The 24,873-nt window shown below is 41.9% G+C and overlaps 1 protein-coding gene across 1 annotated transcript in view; it reads right to left on the bottom strand.

The window, feature by feature from the left end:
• The window catches only part of gypc (glycophorin C (Gerbich blood group)), a 78,606-nt gene that overhangs the window by 42,955 nt on the left and 10,778 nt on the right, over positions 1-24,873 (bottom strand). Inside the window, exons 3-4 of the mRNA XM_063005550.1 lie at positions 8,485-8,607; positions 3,195-3,310 (exon numbers count right to left, since the gene is read on the bottom strand). Of these exons, the coding sequence (XP_062861620.1) occupies positions 3,195-3,310; positions 8,485-8,607 (239 nt within the window). The remainder of the gene's footprint in view (positions 1-3,194; positions 3,311-8,484; positions 8,608-24,873) is intronic.

Below are 24,873 nucleotides of genomic sequence, written 5' to 3'. Positions count from 1 at the left end.
AATAATAATAATAATAATAATAATAATAATAATAATAATAATGATAAATAAAAATGGCTAAATGGGAAACTTTTTCATTAATATTGTTTGCCATGGTTAAACTGATGCCAAGCAAAATAATAATAAAAAAATAAATAAAAATGTAAAAAAAGTAAAATAAATAAAAGTAAATAAAATAATAATAATAACAATAATAATAATAATAATGATCATTTAAAAATTGGCTGAATGGGAAACCTTAATTATTAATATTGTTTGCCATGGTTTAACTGATGCCAAGCGAATAAATAAATAAAATTAAAAAAAAGCAATACCATGGTAGTACAGCATACTTTACTGGCTAGTATCTACAGAGTGTATAAAAAAACAATTAGATCACAAATTCAGAAATTCAGAAAATGAAAATCCTGATGAAAAATTGTTTCGACTATAAATTTCATCCCTGTAAGTGCAGTAAACAAGACAAGAAACTGTGTTTGTACTTTGTGATTGCTGCCGCCTATTTGCAGATGTTTGACACCGCGACAGTATGTGTCTCTTCCAACTCTAGTAGGAACTACTATCTAGGAACCAAAAACTGAACCTTTCTGCTCAGTGCTCAATTCCTATTAATAATTGCCACATCGCTTTGCTTCTAATTTGCATAAGGTTAAACTTTGTTCAAGGGGGCAGTTCCCAAATGGACAAAATGCTCTCAATATGTAAACACATACATTAAACATTGGGTCTGTCTGAAAACTTAGTGAGCTCTCTACATAGAAGCATTTTACATCATCCTACGCGCTCCCCCTTCTTTCCGCCCATGCACTCTGCACAGGCGCCTCTATCTCCAAATCAGGGTCCTTGCACAGCATTTGAAGACCCCACTCACATAGTGTGGTGACCCCGCCCTAGCAGACACCGAATAGTGGCCGAATAGTGTCTGCTGCAGACACTGCCAATTATGCCCGCTAGATGGTGCCCAGCTGACTGGTGGCAACGCTGAGTTTTGAACCAAGGAGTTCAGAATCTTGGCGCTGGTGTGCTAGCGAAATATCCTGCAACGCTACCGGGGTGACTGTAAATATATTTTTATTGATGTTTAATTGGTATAAAGATGTACGAGTGTCATTTATTTGCAACTTTGGCTTGTCGGTGACAATTTAACCATTTTTGGTGAATGGAGGGAGATGTTGGCTTACATGCTAGCGGGTTTGTTTCGCCTCAGCCTACTGGTTTGAATGGCCTGTGTAAACTGCGGTGACATGGACATGCAAGTGAGGTAAACTGGAGATACAAAATTGTCCATAACTGTGTTTGACATTAAAAAACTTGAACTGATGAATCTTGTGTAATGAATAACTACCGTTTCTGTTATGAATGTAACCAAAGTGTAAAACATGATGTTAAAATCCTAATAACTAATTAAATAATCATTGCCAAGAAATATCCGGTCTAATTTTAAATGCAGTGTTAATTCATGCTTTGATAAAACTCAGGAAAAGAAACTTGGCAGCAGTTCTTCACGCCGGATGATTGATTCATGTGATCCACCTGATCTAACTGTGTCACGCCTAATTTCTCCATCCTGTGATGCTTGCTACTGTTGTTTGAATTCTAGATAATTAACGAACGTCGTCTGTCGCTTTGTCTCTCGTTCTTGTGAACGTAGGGTTAGAGCTTCAAGCTCCCCAAACAGCCTGCTGGGTTTTCACGTTTCTGCGAAGTGCGCTCCACTTCCTCTCTCCTCCCTAATCTGTGGGAATCGTTTCCCGCCTTACACGCCTCAAAGGTGAGGGCGAACTGACAGTTATGTACTTCGTTTCACTGCGCTCGGCCAATTTTCCACATTCAGAGGCACGGTTGTGGAATTACTGCGGTTGGCGTTTTTCGATCGATTCTCCCGGCATTCAGACGTGATAAAGCAGAACGATGTCGGCTGAATCTATTACGTGACAGGGTTGATGTCTGATATAATGTCGTTGAATTCCTGTCTGCGTACAAGTGAGATGTTGAGTCGAAATGTTAAATAATTAGTTTTGATCAAGCCATTAATTGGCCATTAAAGTCATTAAAAATTAGGTTTTAATTGGCAATGAAACCCTGTCCAAACAAGCTAAAGAGATCTTTAATGTAAGTAAACAAGCCAAGACTTCGGGGAAAGGTAGCTCAGTGGTTAAGGTATTTGACGAGCAATCAGGGACAGTGGTAGCATAGAGGGTAGAGCTTTGGGCTATCAATCGGAAGATTGTGGGTTCAAATCCTGGCTTTGCCATGCAGCCACTGTTGGGCAACTGTTGGTCAATACCTGACCCAGTTCTGTGAACCCAGAACCTCCAAACAAGCTGGAATACACAAAAAAAAGATTTGATTTCAAGAAAATCAATCAGAAGGCTGCTGGTTCAAGCCCCACCACTGTCAAGTTGCCAATGTTGGGCTCCTGAGCAAGGCTCTTAACACCTGTCTGCTCCAAGGGCACTGTACAATGGCTGACCCTGCGCTCTGAACACAGAACTTCCTAACAAGCTGGGATACATGGGTAAAGAATATTATCTCAGGACCCCTGAGCAAGGCCCTTAACACTCAGTTGCTCACATTGTATTTGGTCACAACTGTAGTCTGTAGGTTGCTTTGGATAAAAACGTATGCTAAATGCTGCAACTGCAGATGTAATCAGGTGGTCAAAGGTTCAAGACCCATCACTGCCACTGTTGGGCCATTGGACAAGGTCTTTAACCCTCAATTGGTTGTGCTGTATACTGTCGTATACAGCACAATGAGTTGTTGGTTGCTTTGGATAAAAGTCCTCTAAATGCAAGTCTTGGAAATGAACTTTTTTACAAATAGGCTTACCATTTGATTTAGTTCCCTTGAAGGTGTTTTGATGCAATGAAAGAAAGCAATATGCACTTGACTGCCATATCTGTCCAGATTTTCAGTCCAGATTTCAAACCACATGCTTCATAGTGTGTATCTATACCATTTGAAGTGCAATATTTATATATACTGTGTGATTTGGGACATGGCAGCTTTGGAAAGAGGGTGTAACTTAGATGCATAGATAAAAACAGGCCTATATTGCTCAAACGATGGGTTCTTCAGATTTGAATCTTGACCTCCGAGACTACTGGATCCCAAGCAAAGTGGTCAGAACGTTCACATTCTGTACATAAACAAACACTTTCCTAAAGGACACAAGAACTTTTCGTACTCACTTAGATTCGTTGGTGTCCTGAATGTGATTTCAATTCCAGGAGAAGTGGCATTAAGTTCCATTCCCATTGAGAAAACTCTGAGTGGACACGTCAGTGGGAAAGATTGAAGGGGACAGCTGAGGAAGAGAGAAGGAGTGGGTGATTACAGATGATATGGTGTCTGTCCAGGCAGAAGAAGGGGGTTTCTTCTCTCGGATCTTAAATCACAATAGAGGCGGAGGAAGAAAATAACCAAAGTGTTGCAATAGACTTAAATGAGGGATTAAATGCTTGTGCAGACTGCAACTTAGTTTTGCAATGCTATGCTTTATGGCCAAAAGTATGTTCTCACCTCTCTTATTTTTCGAGTTTAGGTTTTTCAAGAACGTACATTGCTAAGAGGGTTGTATATTGAAATTCTTAAAAAATAGTCACCTTCCGATGCATTTTTCCCAGCGTTGTACCAACTTCTCCCTTTTTTCTCCTTTTAGCGCGTCCAATTGCCCACACCCCCTCCGACACGTGGGCAGCATCCCTATGCATTTTGTCACCTACACTTTGCTGAGTGCAATGCGGACCAGCACTGTGTATGGAGAGACACACCCTGACAGCACTCTTTTCCCGTCTCTGTGCAGGTGCCATCAATCAGCCAGCAGAGGACATAATTGCATTAGTTATGAGAGAGTCCCTATCCGACTTTTAATATCTCACCCCTGTCTGAACAACAGGCCAATCGTTGTTCATGTGGCCGCTCAGCCCAGCCGGCAGACAGAGCTAAGACTTCAAATGATGTATTCGAGATCCCAGCTCTGGTTCCAGCGTGTGTTTTTACCGCTGCGCCACCTGTGCGGCATGTCGTATCAACTTTTTAATGCCATAAGCAAAATGTTTTTGGTTAAGCGTGCAGCCACTGATCTGATGGACCGCTGCTTTTACGTCATCACATGAAAATCTTCTTTCCCTTAAAGCTTCTTTGAGTGATCCAAATAGGTGGAAAACAGATGGTGCTAAATCCGTACTGTAAGCTCTCTCTCAGTCTCTCAGACACGACTAATTACTACTCCTACCACCCTCACCGCTTCCAATGAAAATATAAAAGTGTGGAAACTTTTTGAAGATGGCTTATAAAATAAATGATATATGATCAATTTGGTGGCATAAGTTTAAGAAAGGCACATGACTGTGCTGATGTGCCCAAACTTTTCTATGTCAGGTCTATAAAAAGGGTTTGACTAGTTTGTTCTGAGGAGCTTTAGTGGCCTGCACAGAGCCCTGACCTCAACCCCAGTAAACACCTTTGGGATAAACCGGATCGATTGTGAGCCAGGACTTCAGGTTCAACGTCGGTGTCTAGCTTATAAAGGTTCTTTTGACTGAATGAGCACATACACACACACACACACCAAGATCTTGTATAAAGCATTCCCAGAGGAGTGAAGATTGTTATAGCTTCAATGTTCAGGGTTTTGGAACGGGATGTCCAACAAGCTCATAGTTAGGTGTCCACTGGTGTTAAACAGAGGCAGTTCTAACAAGTCTGTGGGTGTAGGCACACCCAGTTTCAGTTCTGTTCACAGCCAAATTTTGCTAAGACTATCCACAGATGTGTTTCTCTCTAGAGATTACAGCTGGCTTTTACTCACTCACTTTATTAATCGCTATTCAATCGGGGTCGCGGGGGTGGGTGCTGGAGCCTATCCCAGCTTTTCAATGGGCGCAAGGCACACAGTAACACCCTGGATGGGGCGCCAGTCCATCACAGGGCAGACACACATACACACACCTATTCACCTATAGGGCAATTCAGTGTCTCCAATTAACCTGACTGCATGTTTTGGACTGTGGAAGGAAACCAGAGCTTCCGGAGGAAACCCACACAGACATGGGAGAACATGCAAACTCCGCACAGAGAGGACCTGGACCACCCCGCCCCGCCTGGGGATCGAACCCAGGACCTAATTGCTGTGAGGCGACAGTGGCTTTCAGAGACTCCTAATGTTTTAATGTAATGTGTTGTGATTATACAGATACTTGTTTGTATAATGTGATTCTCTATCTATCTATCTATCTGTCTGTCTGTCTGTCTGTCTGTCTGTCTGTCTGTCTGTCTATCTATCTATCTATCTATCTATCTATCTATCTATCTATCTATCTATCTATCTATCCTTCCATCCATCCATCCATCCAATTCATCCATCCATCCAATTCATCCATCCATCCATCCACCCACCCATCCATCCATCCATCCATCCATCCAATCCAATCCAATCCAATCCAATCCATCCAATTAATTCATCCATCCACCCACCCATCCATCCATCCATCCATCCATCCAATTCATCCATCCATCCATCCATCCATCCACCCACCCATCCATCCATCCATCCATCCAATCCAATCCAATTCAATCCATCCATCCATCCAATTAATTCATCCATCCACCCACCCATCCATCCATCCATTCATCCATCCAATCCAATCCAATCCATCTAATTCATCTATCCATCCATCCAATTCATCCATCCATCCATCCAATTCATCCATCCAATCCAATCCAATCCAATCCATCCATCCACCCATCCATCCATCCAATCCATCCATCCATCCATCCATCCAATTCATTCATCCATTCATTAAGGTTTAGGATTAGGTTTCAAATTTCTTGGAATAAGCTGCTCAAAACAACTAACTTTCTTAAATAAATCACCAATCAATTTATTTTCTCTTTCTTGTAAGTGTATCTGATTATCATGTGTAAATATACTTTGGCTCACTCTTTCTATTTCTTCCCAAAACAACAAAAAAGCTCCTTAATTTAATTGTCCTTGCAAAAATTAATACTGAATTAATTATGAACTTCTGCCAAAGGAATTCTACAAATGTGCTAATTTGTTTGTTCATCCTATTTTCACATAGCTTTATTTTTTTACTTCTTTTTTAAGGTGTGAAGCTCCATCTGTAGCTTTTAATGTAGCGCTAATTAGTATGAGTCGCACCTTACACAAGCATTCACTAATCAACATTCTTCAAACACTTAATCTGCTACCATTTAGCCTTTGTTTTGCTTTGCCTTAGCTAACTCAACCTTTCTGATAGTTAATATACTCGGGAAGAAGAGAAATCTGGGGTGGGCAGACTGACTCAGTGCCTTATCACACTCACTGCAGCCTTATTTTCTTTCAGTCACTGGCCTTTAGATCTATCTTACCCATTTCCTGTTGAAGTATGCCAGCAGCATATTCACTTCACTTCACAATGGAGTCAGTATGCAGGCATTTATTAATAAACAGAGGAATTAGCAGGTGACTTAGGCTCGGATTTACTTCGGGCAGTGTCCAAATCTGTATGGAGAACTGTATCCGTCATGTGACATGGACCCATGGGGTTTTGGGTTGGCATTATGAATAAATCAATGAATAAAGCCTTTGTCATCCAAGTGTACGGTATGATGACATGCTTTTTTCTGCATATCCCAGATTGTTTGGAAGCTGGGGTCAGAGCACAGGGTTAGCCATTGTAAGGCGCCCTTGGAGCAGACAGTGTTAAGGGCCTTGCTCAAAGGCCCAACAGTGGCTGCATAGCAGAACATGGATTTGAACCGTAAATCTTCCAATTGATAGCCCAAAGCTCTACCCACTAGGCTACCACTGTACCATTACATGAAGTTCATAAGGCAGATGAAAATGTCACTGTCAGATGCATAGCACTTCTCTGTGTATGGGGCTACGTAGATGCAGGCCACTCATTGTGCCTATGACTACTTCTGTGCACTATTTTAAACACCTTGAATAGCCACACAGGCACCAGCACTGGACATTTAAGCAATAGAAGGTCGACTGGTCTAACAAATCTTGTTGTCTTGCGTTTTTCTAGGATGCATTGTAGGATGATCCAGAAGTTGAAGGACGTGCTGCTTATGTCCTGGAACCAGATACCTCAGAGTCCTGCGGATTGTCTTGGTGGTCAGAGCTATTTTGAAAGCATATTAGGTGGGTGGTCCTAATGTTTTGGCTCAGTTTGCTCTCCTCAATCAGGAGTAGAGAGGAGGCATAACACAATTGGGTAAAAATTGGACGCGCTAAAGATCGGGAGAAAATGGAAAAAAACGAAATTCTGGGGTCAGAGCGCAGGGTCAGCAATTGAACGGCGCCCCTGGTGCAGGAGGGATAAGGGCCTTAAGTAGCCTAAAGCTCTACCCACTATGCTACCACTGTCCCATACTAGACTACCACTGTCCCATCATTGAATCAATCACTCACTCACTCACTTTCTTAACCGCTTATCCAATCAGGGTCGCATGGGTGCTGGAGCCTATCCCAGCTTTTCAATGGGCACAAGGCACACAGTAACACCCTGGACAGGGTGCCAGTCCATCGTAGTGCACACACACACACTCATACACACACCCATTCACCTGTAGGGCAATTCAGTGAATTCAACCTGACTGCATGTTTTTGGACTGTTGGAGGAAACCGGAGCTCCCGGAGGAAACCCACGCAGACACGGGGAGAACATGCAAACTCCACACAGAAAGGACCCGGATCGCACCACCTGGGGATCTAACCCAGGCCCTTCTTGCTGTGAGACGACAGTGCTACCCACTTAGCCATCGTGCCGATCATTCAATCATTAAATAATTAATATTAAATATAATAATATAAATCATTAAATAATTATTTTTTTAAGGCTGATAAATCTACAGTTCAGGCTCATGTTGCTTTGAAATCTCATATGCCATAATGCTAACTTGTCCGAGTTCTTTACCTTCCATGTAAAGCTCTTATTATTTCTATTGTTAATTCAGAGTTTGTGGTGCTTTTGTAATTATTTTGTCCATCACCTAAATGTTTTGATTATTTAATTAACACACTTTTACACACTTTACTGTTTTAATTAACACACGTTTAGGCATGTTAGTTCCAACTGTTGGGAGTTGTGTGCAAAATGGATGTTTGGCATCCATCAACCTTGAAATACTAGTCAGCTTGCACGTTTTGCATACCATCATGCAGAATCTCTCCCTTGACTTTCAGTTCCCCAAGAAATTTGCATTTTACGTCCATGCCTCAAAAGCTCAAGGCGTTCGTTGTTTGTGTTGACGCTTGTAATGTAATCCTCAGAGAAATGACTTGGAGATTATGACAGGATAAGCTGTGATATCAGTTGTATATTCACTGAGTGGGAACAAAAACATCACAGTCCTACATTTATTTTCTAACAAGTTATGAGTGAAAAATGCTAACTCGAATTTTAAAATAATAAACACGTACATTAGATTTACCGTATGTTTAGTAAAAAATGTCCAACTTACCAACTTTCCCTGACCAGTCGTGCAACGAGTCGTCCCAGTACGTACTCTGTATCCTCTTGCACAGGAAATGTATTCTTAGACAGCTTGTAGCATAAGGAAGTATCGTTTTTTTCTATCCCCTCACTAAAGAAAGACAGAAAACCGCTTGCTTAACTCCTGACACTCTGTAAACACCTTCTCCAGCTGTATTTGTATGTGGTTAGCAGATCAACTGAATGAGAACTATTTTTTCTATTTCTATTTCCCACTCCACCTCTGAATCAGCCCTTCATGAACTATCTGTGCTGTTTCGACCCTCCCCCTGGCCGTGTAAATAACCCGCAGCTGTTGTCAGAACAAGGTCTGGGAAAGCGGTGCAGGGTGGGGGCAACAGGAAGTACAAGAAATAAAAACATCTGACTGCTGCGAGAGGAACAATTATGCACGAAAATGAGAAAGGAGAAGCCGCCTGGCTTTATGTGCCTGCTTGTCCATCGTAGGTGCTTTTAAAGGTGGACAAGAGTCAGCATGGGTACTCTGACTGGCCTGCAGATAGACAGCTGTATACAAGGATGGTTGGATGTGCTGCGTGTTGTCACGGTCATTAAAATGATCTGTAACTTGAGCCACGGTGGATCTTCTGTAGCCTTCATGTCTTCTGCCATCAAAGTCCATTATTCTATTGATGCATTTGTTTCAAACCTGTATAGAATACGTACAATAGAACGCCTTTATTTGTCATATATACATATACAGGTAGACAGTACAACGAAATTCTTTCTTTGCATATCGCAGCTTGTTTGAAAGCTGGGGTCAGAGCACAGGGTCAGCCATTGTACGGTGCCCCTGGAGCCGAGAGGGTTAAGGGCTTGCTCAAGAGCCCAACAGTGGCTGCATGGCAGAGCTGGGATTCGAACTCTCAACCTTTCAAAACCCTACCCACTAGGCAACCACTGTCCCACTGTAGTACTGTACTGCAGTACTGGCTAAGTGGGTAGCACTGTCACCTCACAGCAAGAAGGTCCTGGGTTCGATCCCTAGGTGGGGGGGTCCGGGTCCTTTCTGTGTGGAGTTGCATGTTCTCCCCATGTCTGTGTGGGTCCTCCTACAATCCAAAGACATGCAAGTGAGGTGAATTGAAGATATAAAATTGTCCATGACTGTGTTCGATATAATCTTGTGTGAACTGATGAACCTTGTGTTACCAGTAACTACCATTCCTGTCATGAATGTAACCAAAGTGTGTAAGACATGACGCTAAAATACTAATAAATCCTAATAAATAAATAAACGTATAAGCCTTCATGTCTGCTGATATCAATGAATCCATGAATCTTTTGACACTTAAAAAAAAAAAATGCATTTTGTCCCTTTTTGTATCGATTTTAACACATCCAATTTTTACTCAATTAGAACAATCTACTAAACAATCTCTACTGGTGCTGACCCCCGCCCTGATTGAGGAGAGCGAGACTGTCACACGCCCCCTCCGACACGTGCGCAGTAGCTGACTGCATCTTTTCACCTGCACGAGGCCCGTTCATATGCCGATCAGCTTTGTGCACAGAGAGCCACACCCTGATCAGCATTATTCCCTAACTCTGTACAGGCACCATCAATCAGCCAGCAGAGGTCGTAATTGCACCAGTTATGAGGAACCCCCCGGTCCTGCTCATCCCACCCTGTGAACAACAGCCAATCGTTAATGTAGCCGGATGGCAGAGCTGAGATTCAATTCGATGTATTCGAAATCCCAGCTCTGGTGTGCTAGCGTGTTTTACCGCTGCTGTTTGTGGCTGACTTGTGTCTACTTTATATGATTTTTTGGGGTCAACAGTTTTATTAATTGATGTTTGTTGAGTTTTTTTGTGTAGTTAAATCTTAGGACATTCCATTGGTTGACTATTTAAAGTGCATTGGAAAAAATAAGGGTGAAGGAATAGAACTAAAGCACTTTTTTATTTTTCAGTTTCAGTTTCGGGACTTAAGTTCCTTTTATTGATTGTTTTAAATCAGAAGCATTGCAACAGAACACATTAACATTTTTGGCATTTAGCAGATGCTTTTATCCAAAGTGACTTACAGTAGTGTGACAGTATACAGTCTGAGCAATTGAGGGTTAAGAGCCTAAGGGCCCAACAGTGGTGGAACTTAAACCAGCGACCTTTTGGTTACTAGTCCAGTATCGTAACCACTAGGCTATAACTGCCTAGCAGTTAAACAATGCAAAATTATTGTTCGTAAATAAAATTCATTAATCCGGAGAGAAAAAGTTCTATTATTTAACTTATTCTGAGGTGCTAGGAACGCATTCAGCAAACAAAATCTAAATCTAATAGTAAAATTGGTGTGAACGCACAAATTAAAACGCTAATGTCTTAAATCATGAAATTAGATCCAGTATGCAAAGCAAAATAAAACAACAACTGCACTCCGACATCAAATTCACATTACTCACTAGTCAACAGCACTCCGGGATATGAACGAAAGAATGATTGACTGCAGTGTGAATAAATCCTGCCTACGTGGAAGGCGAATGACTTTTTAATTGCTGTCACTTTTTTTTTTTTGGAAAAACTCCAGGACTTGGAACTGCTGGTGACTGCACATGCTTCACATGATTTTTTCCTCCTAAGCTGCTTGGTTAGGAGGAATCAGGCCAGATGTCGTCCCATAGTCCTCAATCAATTACTCAAAAAAGGTGTAAAAGGAAAAGTGTTGGTCCTTAATGAACTTATAAAACAGTATTGTAGTTTAATTAAACAGAAAATCATTATTGAGTGAATAATTAAATCCGGTTTTTTGTACATATTTGAGGCTAAAAATGTAATGCAGTTATTGTCTCTGTAATTTAGAGTGGATTGACTACTACTACTACTATTAGGTTAAAAAGTTGCAGTCAGTCATGGTGCAATTTTGTTCCACTGTCTAGTTCCTTGTAATCACAGTATTCTTTCATTCAATTATTGTCTTACCACCACTTTATTCTACTCAAGGTCTAATTCAATGGGCGAAAGGCTAGAAACACCCCGGACAGGTTGCCAGTCCATCACAAGGCAAACACACACTCACACACACACACCTTGGGGGACTTTATTATCTCTATTAACCTGACTGCATGTCTTTAGACTGCGGTAGGAAATCAGAGCCCCCAGAGGCAACCACACAGACACGGGGAGAACATGCAAACTCCACACAGAAAGGACCCAGACCACTCCACCTGGGAATCGAATGAGGTAACAGTGCTACCCACTAAGCCATCATGCTGCCATAGTCACAACATTTATCTTTAAATTGTATATATTTGTCCCCACTGAACTTTATTAGCTATGTACATTCATTTGTTATTTTATAAGCTACACTCACAAGCTACACACTAACCCGGTCACATGTCATGGTAGTATGTTGTACTTGTATAAGTGCAGCCGGTGCAGTAGTGTTGTTGGCATTTTTGATTACCTTAATTTCCTTTGTATGGTAGGTGTAGCTTCTAAAATAATCAATGAATATACACCGATCAGCCATAACATTAAAACCACCTCCTTGTTTCTACACTCACTGTCCATTTTATCAGCTTCACTTACCATATAGAAGCACTTTGTAGTTCTACAATTACTGACTGTAGTCCATCTGTTTCTCTGCATGCTTTGTTACCCCACTTTCATACTGCAGTGACAATGGCATGGTGGTGGTGTGTTAGTGTGTGTTGTGCTGGTATGAGTGAATCAGACACAGCAGCACTGCTGTGTTTTAAATACCGTGTCCACTCACTGTCCACTCTATTAGACACTCCTACCTAGTTGGTCCAAAGTCAGAGACGGTCGCTCATCTGTTGCTGCTGTTTGAGTTGGTCATCTTCTAGACCTTCATCAGTGGTCACAGGACGCTGCCCACGGGGCGTTGTTGGCTGGATATTTTTGGTTGGTGGACTATTCTCAGTCCAGCAGTGACAGTGAGGTGTTTAAAAACTCCATCAAGGCTGCTGTGTCTTATCCACTCATACCAGCACAACACACACTAACACACCACCACCATGTCAGTGTCACTGCAGTGCTGAGAATGATCCACCACCTAAATAATACCTGCTCTGTGGTGATCCTGACCATTGAAGAACAGGGTGAAAGCAGGCTAAAAAGTATGTAGAGAAACAGATGGACAGTCAGTAATTGTAGAAGGCTTCTTTTGGTTCCTCTATTTCTGTACCTCTTAAGAGTAAAGGCTGTTTTAGCCCCACAGGGGTGTTGTCCACATATTTTTGTTTTTATAAGCTGTCATATTTTAAACATTTGTTTCTGGTGTTACAATAGCATAGAGCTATCATGTGATCAGGTAAATGTGGCACATTTACTTACTCTGCACCTGAATTGCATGCGGGTCAGTGTTTATGCAAGGTACGTGTTATGCTTTAGATACAAACTGCACATCGACCTTCTTTAAAACCATCCACACAGATTTACAATGCTTTATTGTGCATTTTTAATACATTTTAGAAATCCTGCCCACCCCTGTGCATTCCACATCTAATTTGATTTAGTTTCCCTCCATTCAAAACACAGAATTCTCCCATTTTCTCTCCCTACTTAATCCCTCATGAGAGTCCTGGTGTCTCCTGGCTTTTGGAACCAGTCATTCTCATCCATTAGTGAGACGCTTGTTTACTATAATTACAGAAAACACAAGCCTCCGTTCGCCCAGGCAGGCGAGTTCAGACCGATAAGCTTCCTCTGAGAATCCCGTGTGCTCGTACACACGCACACGGAAATCGATGGCGGGGGAAATTGTGCCAACAAATTCCATTAACACCTCTCTCGGCCACAAGATGTTAATTATGTCAGATGGTGCGAGCGCCGATCCAAATCACCGTCCGAATACGCGCCCGTGGGTAAAGACCTGCGTTTGGGGGTGTTGATTAAATGTAAATGTGGCCTGAAAGGTCTTTTAGATGAATTACATTTAAATACAGGTCCGGTTTTCCCGTCTGAAATTAGATACTTAGTAATTGCAAAAACATGGTTTATTTAGCTGAGGTATTGTTTAGGACTGAAGCTGATCGATTTAAAACAGATGAGTCTGGAAAAGCGGATATGCAAGATTGAGTCCTTGAACCTGCTTAATATTTGATCTGGTGAGACTAACACTGGCTTTTTGTGAGTGAATTTTCTGCACGCTCAGCTTGATATGTGCGATTGGCTGTGATCAGAATATATATTGTGATTACGACCTTGCCATATACCCTTACTGACCACCTTATTGAAAATACCACACTGATACTGGGTAGGATCTCAATTTTTTGAGGTTTTAATAATTTGGTCCATGTTGACTTGAGGTAATTATATAAATTATATTATTTATTTAATTATTTATAAGGGTTTTAATGTCTTTGGACTGTGGGATGAGAGGAAACCGGAGCCTGACACAGACACTGGGAGAACATACAAACTCCAAACAAAAAGGACCCACTCTGCTCAAACTGGGAATCGAACCCAGGACCTTCTTGCTGTGAGGCGACAGTGCTACCCATCGAGCCACCCAATAAAAAACACTTTTATGTTACGCTGGTTAATATGTAATTGTTATTACTGTTAAAAATACACTGATTAGCCATAACATTAAAACCACCTCCTTGTTTCTACACTCACTGTCCATTTTATCAGCTCCACTTACCATATAGAAGCACTTTGTAGTTCTACAATTACTGACTGTAGTCCACCCTGTAGTTTCACCCTGTTCTTCAATGGTCAGGACCCCGGCAGGACCACCACAGAGCAGGTATTATTTAGGTGTTGGATCATTCTCAGCACTGCAGTGACAATGACATGGTGGTGGTGTGTTAGTGTGTGATGTGCTGGTATGAGTGGATCAGACACAGCAGCGCTGCTGGAGTTTTTAAATACCGTGTCCACTCACTGTCCACTCTATTAGACACTCCTACCTAGTTGGTCCACCTTGTAGATGTAAAGTCAGAGACGATCGCTCATCTATTGCTGCTGTTTGAGTTGGTCAGTTTCTAGACCTTCATCAGTGGTCACAGGACGCTGTCTACGGGACGCTGTTGGCTGGATGTTTTTGGTTGGTGGACTATTCTCAGTCCAGCAGTGACAGTGACACTGCTGTGTCTTATCCACTCATACCAGCACAACACACACTAACACACCACCACCATGTCAGTGTCACTGCAGTGCTGATACCTACTCTGTAGTGGTCCTGGGAGAGTCCTGACCATTGAAGAACAGGGTGAAAGCAGGCTAAAAAAGCATGCAGAGAAACAGATGGACTACAGTCCAGTAGGTAGTTTTAATGTTATGGCTGATCAGTGTATGGTGGAAAAACATTTTATAGAAATTAAAGAAAGTACTGAGTTCAGATGTTTCAGCCTTATTTTTTGCTATTGAGTGTATAAAACAAAATATATAAAGTATATGCCATAAAGATAAAAATATGTCAATAAAGATCTAGTTTGACTAGTCTGGTGTGGAGGAGTCATACACTGAAACAAATCTTTCAAACGCTGTGTTGACTATATGGCCACAAATGTCCACAGACACACTCCAAAATCTTGTGGACAACATTCCCAGTAGTGGAGGCCGTTTTAGTATTTGCATTTGCATAATTATTAGTACCTTAATGACTTACACTCAACACATTGTCCCTGCATAATGGCTTTGGCATACAAGCTTAGATTGAGTCATTGTAACCACTTTCTTTTTCTTTTTTTAATTGGACACCAATTATTTATAAAGCTTTGGCTTTTGGCTGCTTTGAAAAGCCGATAAGTGGACAAACGCATATTCCCGAAATATACTGGAAGTGTGACTTGGCTCTGCATGCATATTCTTGCTAATCCAGTTTGGCTTTAAAAAAGCTGGTTTTCTCTGGATGCTGCGGTACTTCATGCCAGGATAAATCTGGTCTACCAGAGAGCCGCTCTTCATGCTCCTCAATTGGCCATGTTCTGTCTTTGTTACATAAATAGCTCTCAGAATAGCTCTCAAAAATCTAACACTTCCAAACTGATGATAATGAATTGTTTTCACACTAGCAGTGCTGGAAGCGCATCGGTTTGACTGAATAAGTTAGCAGGAGCCTGCTTACAGTGTGAATAAATGCTGATGCAATTGGCAACCCAAGGACTAACATTTCTTCTTTAAGTCAAATACACTAATCAGCCATAACATTAAAACCACCTCCTTGTTTCTACACTCACTGTCCATTTCATCAGCTCCACTTACCATATAGAAGCACTTTGAAGTTCTACAATTACAATGCCCGTACAATGCCCAGGTGTGCCTTAGATTATTAGTTGGGGAATGTAAAACATTCGATAATGTCATTTAACTTTAATTTCTTATCAATGATTATATATACCATATACCAGGACCGTAGCCATTAAATTAACATAGTAGGGGACCAAATCTATCGGTGTAGGGGGTTGGGGGGTTTCTGCCATTCTAAGACATGAACAACTGATGGGATCATTGATGGATTCTTACATTATGCAAAGCTAGTAAGTGTAATATGTTTACTTATAATTTTACATCAATATATTTGAGGGCATTTTGAACATACCTTAATATATCCACCGATCAGCCATAGCCATTGTTTCTACACTCACTGTCCATTTTATCAGCGCCACTTACCATATAGAAGCACTTTGTAGTTCTACAATTACTGACTGTAGTCCATCTGTTTCTCTGCATGCTTTGTTAGCCCCCTTTCATGCTGTTCTTCAATGGTCAGGACCCTCACAGGACCACTACAGAGCAGGTTTTATATGGGTGGTGGGTCATTCTCAGCACTGCAGTGACACTGACATGGTGGTGGTGTGTTAGTGTGTGTTGTGCTGGTATAAGTGGATAAGGCACAGCAGCGCTGATGGAGTTTTTAAACACCTCACTGTCACTGATGGACTGAGAATAGTCCACCAACCAAAAATATTCAGCCAACAGTGTCCCGTGGGCAGCGTCCTGTGACCACTGATGAAGGTCTAGAAGATGACCAACTCAAACAGCAGCAATAGATGAGCGATCATCTCTGACTTTACATCTACAAGGTGGACCAACTAGGTAGGAGAGTCTAATAGAGTTGACAGTGAGTAGACACGGTATTTAAAAACTCCAGCAGCGCTGCTGTGATCTCACTTCTGTTCGATGTTGACTTGATGTTATTATATAATTTATGTTATTTATTTATTCATTAGGGTTTAAATGTCTTTGGAATGTGGAGGAAACCCACGCAGACATGAGGAGAACATACAAACTCCACACAAAAAGGACATGGACTGCTCCATCTAGAAATCAAACCTAGGACCTTATCGCTGTAAGGTGACCGTGCTACCCACCAAACCATCGTGCCGACCATGTTTTTAATGTAGATATGGCACCTGCACCTTCATGCTGCAAATCTTTTGTTGTACTGCATTCCATTAGTGCTTTGATCTGGGTACTGGGGAGGTCATTGCAATACACTAAATCTATTGTCATGATGATGGAACCTGTTTGGTATGGTGCAGTATTAGGCCAAGGACGATGCACATGGTGCAACATTAAAATGATGCTAGATTGGGATTTAGGAGGATGAGAAGACATTCTTTATTGCTGGTTGGATAAATTCTGAACCCTTCTGACCAATCAGTTGACTGATGTTAACAGCATACCCTCCAAGCATGTAGTTAGTCCAGTAGCTGATTAACATAATCTCTCTACACTGTCTTAAGCAAACCAGTTCCCCTCAAAAATGCAATAAATTGCCAGAAGTGACAGACACCGGTTTTAAGGCACTTGAACAACTCAAGCTGATCATCTCTGCTCTTAAATTCGCCTGCTTCTCTGCCCAGGTGACTGATCTTTGGATTATATGGTATGGTCTGGCAGCAAATTGTTTAAACTGTTCAGTTTCAGTGCCCATGTGCTTCCTATAGTCTGAACTTTTGCACAGATACACAGTAAAATTGCTGCCACAAAGTTGGAATCATATCATTTATTTAGTATGATTGATTGTATGCACGTGTTAAAAGTGGGTGTGGCTGAAACACCTATACTTAATTATTACGAGGGGTGTCCAGATACATTTGGCCATATAGTGGATCCAGTAAATGCTAACTGCAATATTTTAGCTAAATTTGTATCATTTGACATAAGCTGTCATGAAATTACACATTAAAGGTGTACACATCAGTACACCATACAGCAGAAAGGGTCTGGGCTCGATTCCCTGTGTGGAGTTTGCATGTTCTCCCTGTGTCCATGTGGGTTTCATCTGGGAGATCTGGTTTCCTCCAATAAGTCCACAGACATGCAGTCAGGCCAATTGAAGCTACCAGAAATTGCATTGTGTGAATGTGTGTGTGCCCTGTGATTGATTGGCGACCTGTCTAGGGTGTTTCCTGTGCCATTTGCCCGATGATTCGGACCCCCCCCTTTCTGTAAGCAGTGGTGTTGACTCTGTTTTTCTTCTTGCCCAGAAACCCTTGTAAACTTTTGTGGGGACACAGAGGACCTCTGATAGCCATTTGTTATGATCAAGTGGAGGTGTTAAAAATAGCAAAAAAATTGCAGCTGCCATCATGGGATGCCATCATTGGCAGAAAGAAAATAAATGAAAAACAGCAAGCAAGTTTGAGAGGGCGAGGGGCAGAGTGAGTGTGTGTTGGTAAATAGGGTGGCATGTAAGGTGCATTATTGGGTAACTGCCCGTCCCCTCAAGCATTTTTGTTCTGGCTGCACTGAATATCCAAACTCACTACCAGCAAATGAACACAATCCATCAAGGGCCGTGATGCAGTGACGTGAATCAAAAGAACGGAGATGCTCACAAATGGTGGCGCTGCGGTTCCTCGGGTTCATTTCAGAACTCCTCTCAGTGCTGGGGCATTGTGGGATATAAAAGCAGCCTTTCCTTTTATTGGCTTTTTATTGGTGCCCAGGTTGCTGTACTGAGGCTTACAGTAAGACTCAGAGAATCTGAGATAATGCACTATACAGCCAAAAGTATGTGGACATCCGTATTACTGTTTGAGTTTATATGTTTCTGGCACACCTACTGTATTTCTACGAGGGATCTTCAAAAAGTTTCAGCACTTTTATATTTTGGTTGGAAACGGTGTGGGTGGGAGGAGTAGTAATTGGTTGGGTCTGAGAGACTGAGAGAGAGCTTATAGTCCGGATTTAGTGCCATCTGATTTCCCCCTTTTTGGAACGTTAAAGAAGCTTTAAGACAAAGAAGATGTGATGATGATGTGAAAGCAGTTATGCATCGGTGGTTACATGCTCAACCTTAAACATTTTTGAAAAATGCATCAGAAGATGACTGTAGAAAAGTGATGTCATTTGTTTCTGAAATTCTTAATAAATAGAGTTGTGAGGAAACTTTTTGAAGAACCCTCATAACAGGTGTATAAAATCAATGATGTCACTTTGTGGCAACAGTTTAGGGAAGACACTTTATTGTTTGGTCATGACTGTGCCCCTGTGCACAAAGCGAGGTCTTTTAGAGGCACGGTTTGATGTTGACAAAATCCACCTACACCTTAACCCTATAGTATACACTTAGGATGAAGTGGAACATTAATTACGGGCCAGTCCATCTAATTGAAGATTAGTGCCTCACCTCAGATATGCTTTTTTGACTGACTAAACAGTGGGATAGTGGTAGCCTAGTGGGTAGGGCGTTGGTCTATTAACTGAAAGGTTGAGAGTTTGAATCCCAGCTGTGCCATGCACTTTGTAGTTCTACAATTATTGACTGTAGTCCATCTGTTTTTCTGCATGCTTTGTTAGCCCCCTTTCATGCTATTCTTCATTGGTCAGGACCCCCACAGGACCACCACAGTATGAGTATGTATGGTATGAGTGCATAAGACACAGCAATGCTGATGGAGTTTTTAAACACCTCACTGTCACTGCTGGACTGAGAATAGTCCACCAACTAAAAATATTCAGCCAACAGCGCCCCGTAGGCAGCGTCCTGTAACCACTGATAAAGGTCTAAAAGATAATCAGTTTAAACAGCCGCAATAGATGAGCGATTGTCTCTGACTTTACATCTACAAGTAGAACCATCTAGGTAGCAATGTCTAATAGAGTGGACAGTGAGTGGACACGGTATTTAAAAACTCCAGCAGCGCTGCTGTATCTGATCCATACCAGCACAACACACACTAACACACCACCACCATGTCATTGTCACTGCAGTGCTGAGAATGATCCACCACCTAAATAATACCTACTCTGTGGTGGTCCTGTGGGGGGCCTGACCATTGAAGAACAGGGTGAAAGCAGGCTAAAAAAAGTATGCAGAGAAACAGATGGACTACAGTCAGTAATTGTAGAACTACCAAGTGCTTCTATATGGTAAGTGGAGCTGATGAAGTGGATAGTGAGTGTAGAAACAAGGAGGTGGTTTTAATGTTATGGCTGATCAGTGTATGTGTATTTGCTGGATTAAAATGCATGCCGCAGTAGGTGTTCGAATTCCTATTTTTTAGTGTCTGCATCACTTCTCAATCTCAATATCCCAAATCATTTCCCAATCCAATCTCTCTCACCCTCTCACCCTCTCTGTTTGCCTTTTCTCTTTACGCTTGCTCACCTCTGTGGTCCGCCGAGCACAAAAATCGAGACTAGGTTGCGTATTTGTTTGTCTATGTGTGTGTGTATGTGTGTGTGTGGGCAACTGAAATCTATGCTACTTGCTTTGACACAGAGGGGAAGCCAGTGCCGCCAACGCATGGTGCCATGTCGCTGCTGTGTTCATGTGTGTGCATGCAACATCTACATTACAAACAGCTGACAGGTACAGATTTACACCAGCGGAGCTGCATTCACAGTCAAAAACACAGTATATTGTCCTTTACACAGTATATGGTGAGAACCGCTATTCCAGTTCATCCCAAAGGTGTTTAATAGTGACGTTAAACCAAAACTGGGACAAACTTGGTTCTGAGGATCAAACACATAAAGGATCAAACCGTGTTCTGATCTTGAACAGTATTTGGTATCAGACAGAATGAAGAAGCTGTTGCTTGTCCTTTTATTTAAATCCTTTATTATAAGACTTGATTTAAAATAACAAACCCATAACCCAACTACAAATGTGAATTTCTTTCCACAGTCTTTATGGTTTATGAGTAAGGAACTATCCAATTCACAGCCCTCAAAATGTAATATGCAGTTTGCTGTGAAATTCAAACTTTAAGGTTTGTGTTTAGCGATTTAACAGTTTTTCATTCTCATAGAATTAAAGTGCATTTTGTTTATTGATTAATTTGCACTGAGGCAGTCCTAGTGTAACTGAGCGTCTTTAGAGTTTGCTGAGGTTATACAGGAAATAAACTGTACATAGACAACTATCAATACTTTACTGTCTTGTTCTTTTGAGCTGGCGTAGCACAGACTACAGGGAGATGATCACATGTGTAGAGAAGCATACTTTTACATTAATTATGAAATCTTCGAAGGGACAAAATGCTCTCAATATGTTAACACATACATCAAACGTAGTCAGCACACTACATCACAGAAAGGTCTGTTACACTAGCAATCCTACAGCAAAAAGTAAACGACTGTTGCACCCAAACTGATGATGTAGAATGTAGCATGTAAATGTAGAAATGACGATTCTTACAATGAACTGCAGCATTCTGCACATTCCCCTGCTCATACGTGTGTTAGATAAACAGAATATACAAAAACTCAGACCATGTTCATCAATATTTTTCTCTGACTAAAATACCATGCGGTATTTTCTGACGGAGTACGAAAGATAACTATAACAATCAGCGATCTATAAACTGAACACAATACTCAGCGGTAATGACCACAGTTCAGTGAGAAACCTTGCGCCTCCATTGTTTAGTCGTATCGGCCAATAATAAATTACAAGTGAAATTATTATTCACACTATAACACAGGCTATGCCATAAAGCAGCGACAGTTTAAATGGAATGGTTTATTTGCCTCGACGCACGGTTAGTCTAAATGACTCTTGTGAAACTTATGTTATTGCTAATAGCTGCCAAGACCAATTCAAAATACAAAAATACAAACACAGAAATACATAATACAGGGTCATGGGCGGTCGATGCACGTGGGGAGCAAAGGCTGGCCCGTGTGGTCCGTTCCAACAGTAAGCTACTGTAGCTCAAATTGCTGAAGAAGTTAATGCTGGTTCTCATAGAAAGGTGTCAGAATACACAGTGCATTGCAGTTTGTTGCGTATGGGGCTGCATAGCCGCAGACCAGTCAGGGTGCCCTTGCTGACCCATGTCCACCACCGAAAGCACCAACAGTGGGCATGTGAGGATCGGAATTGGACCTCGGAGCAATGGAAGAACGTGGTCTGGTCTGATGAATCATGTTTTCTTTTACATCACATGGATGGCCGGGTGCGTGTGCATCACTTACCTGGGAAACACATGGCACCAAGATGCATTATGACAAGAAGGCAAGCCGGTGGAGGCAGTGTGATGCTTTGGGCAATGTTCTGCTGGGAAACCTTATGCCCTGCCATCCATGTGGATGTTACTTTGACACGTACCACCTACCTAAGCATTGTTGCAGACCATGTACACCCTTTCATGGACACGGTATTCCCTGATGGCTGTGGCCTCTTTCAGCAGGATAATGCGTCCTGCCACAAAGCAAAAATGGTTCAGGAATGGTTTGAGGAGCACAACAACGAGTTTGAGGTGTTGACTTGGCCTCCAAATTCCCCAGATCTCAATCCAGTCGAGCATCTGTGGGATGTGCTGGACAAACAAGTCCGATCCATGGAGGCCCCACCTCACAACTTACAGGATTTAGAATGTAGCATGTAAATGTAGAAATAATGATTCTAACAATGAACTGCAGCATTTTGCACATTCCCCTGCTCATACGTGTGTTAGATAAACAGAATATACAAAAACTCAGACCATGTTCATCAATATTTTTCCCACTGAGTTTGAGCATCTGTGGGATGTGCTGGACAAACAAGTCCGATTCATGGAAGCCCCACCTTGCAACTTACAGGAGTTAAAGGATCTGCTGCTAACATCTTGGTGCAAGATACCACAGCACACCTTCAGGGGTCTAGTGGAGTCCATGCGTTGACGGGTCAGGGCTGTTTTGGCAGCAAAAGGGGGACCAACACAATATTAGGAAGGTGGTCATAATGTTATGCCTGATCAGTATATAAAATATATGTACACCGATCAACCATAACATTAAAACCACCTCCTTGTTTCTACACTCTTTGTCCATTTTATCAGCTCCACTTACCATACAGAAGCACTTGGTAGTTCTACAATTACTGACTGTAGTCCATCTGTTTCTTTGCATACTTTGTTAGCCCCCCTTCACCCTATTATTCAATGGTCAGGAATCTCCCAGGACCACCACAGAGTAGGTATTATTTGGGTGGTGGGTCATTCTCAGCACTGCAGTGACACTGACATGGTGGTGGTGTGTTAGTGTGTGTTGTGCTGGTATGAGTGGATCAGACACAGCAGCGCTGATGGAGTTTTTAAACACCTCACTGTCACTGCTGGACTGAGAATAGTCCACCAACCAAAAATATCCAGCCACAAGGCCCCATGAACAGCATCCTGTGACCACTGATGAAGGTCTGGAAGATGACCAACTCAAACAGCATCAATAGATGAGCGATCCTCTCTGACTTTACATCTACAAGGTGGACCAACTAGGTAGGAGTGTCTAATAGAGTGGACAGTGAGTGGACACGATATTTAAAAACTCCGTCAGCGCTGCTGTGTCTGATCCACTCATACCAGCACAACACACAATAACACACCACCACCATGTCAATGTAACTGCAGTGCTGAGAATGACCCACCACCTAAATAATACCTGTGGTGGTCCTGTGGGGGTCCTGACCATTGAAGAACAGCATGAAAAGGAGCTAACAAAATATGTAGAGAAACAGATGGACTACAGTCAGTAATTGTAGAACTACAAAGTGCTTCTGTATGGTCAGTGTAGCTGTTAAAATGGACAGTTAATGTAGAAACACGGAGGTGGTTTTAATTCTATGGCTAATTGTTGTATATGTACAGTATATACACAAACACACATATATGTAATCAAGCTCCCAATCCACATCCTTTTACTCAATAACCCAAAGCTCTACCCGCTAGGCTGCCACAGTCTCTTAATGGAATGGAATAAAATGCATTTTTAAATAGATTTTAATCACTTTTGTTGATTAAGTGTTGCAGTCCTGGATTCGTGTGCACTGGTTTATTAGATAACCTACATGCAACAGGACCTTTCAGTGAAAATGCCATTGCCATTTTATTGCCATCTAATTTGTTTTGGCAGAAAGAAAATTAGACCTTTTTAAATTATGTTTCTTGAGGTAATTAAATGACAAATGTTTATTTATTTATTTATTTATTTTGACGGTACCACATTCTTCATTAGGCATACCCTTGGGGACACTCAAGCCCATATTCAGAAAACAGAGCTTTAAGCTAATGTTTTGCCATTCATTCTCTCCCGGCCTTTACAATCGTACTGTTTTACTCACTAGACCGTGGCTGATTGCTGTTAATATTCCCTTTGCACTCGTTCAAGAGAACAAATAATACTGAGTGCATGAGGCAGAGCAAGGGAAGTGTAAAACTTTTCATTAGTGCTGCGCAGGGTTCCTGGAGCAGTTTAACTTTCGCCTGACATCCTGACCTCGGCTTTCTGTCGCTGACTAACTCATTTCCCTCTGGGTGAAAAGCAGCGTACTGGAAGAGATTGGCTCAGCATTAGATGTGAGGTGGAACAGATTCAGTGTGGGAGGACTATTTGATGGATTTTTGGGTTAGGAAATATACATGGACAGCTTTATTAGGACAGTGACATAAAATAGCTTAAAATAAACTTACTAGTCTGTGAGTGTCATGAAAAGTGCTTCACTACAGTGGTCCCCAACCACCAGGCTGCGGCACGGTACTGGTCCGTGGGTCATTTATTACCGAATAAATAATTAGAGATCGCTACAAGAGCAATTAAATTTCCAAAGCTCCTTGGGTGTTATTGTCTCCAATCACCACTAGGTGGGAGCAGCGTCTCGTTGCATGGAAAAAAGCTAAGGGTTGACACTGATTTTCAATTCAATAGTTATTCTTTTTTATATACATTTTCTTCCCATTTTCCTCCTGATTTAGCGCACTCAATTTGTCCTCCGCTGCTGAGGGATACCCGATTGCATCCGAAGAGAGCACGTCGCTGTACACGCCTCTTCTCGCCCCTGCATTCTGCACAGGCGTCTATTCCGCCAATCAGGGTCCTTACACAGTGTATGAAGATCCACCCACCCGCCCACACATAGTCCTGCCCCCACCCTGCAAATATTGTGGCTTATTAGTATCTGCTGCAGGCACTGCCAGTTATGCCCTCCAGATGGTGCTCAGCCGACCGGTGG

The sequence above is a fragment of the Trichomycterus rosablanca genome, chromosome 12 (assembly GCF_030014385.1).
Source record: "Trichomycterus rosablanca isolate fTriRos1 chromosome 12, fTriRos1.hap1, whole genome shotgun sequence".
Classification (NCBI taxonomy): Eukaryota; Metazoa; Chordata; class Actinopteri; order Siluriformes; family Trichomycteridae; genus Trichomycterus; species Trichomycterus rosablanca.
The sequence above is the reverse complement of the archived record's forward strand: the minus strand, read 5'-3'. Positions and strand labels throughout refer to the sequence as shown.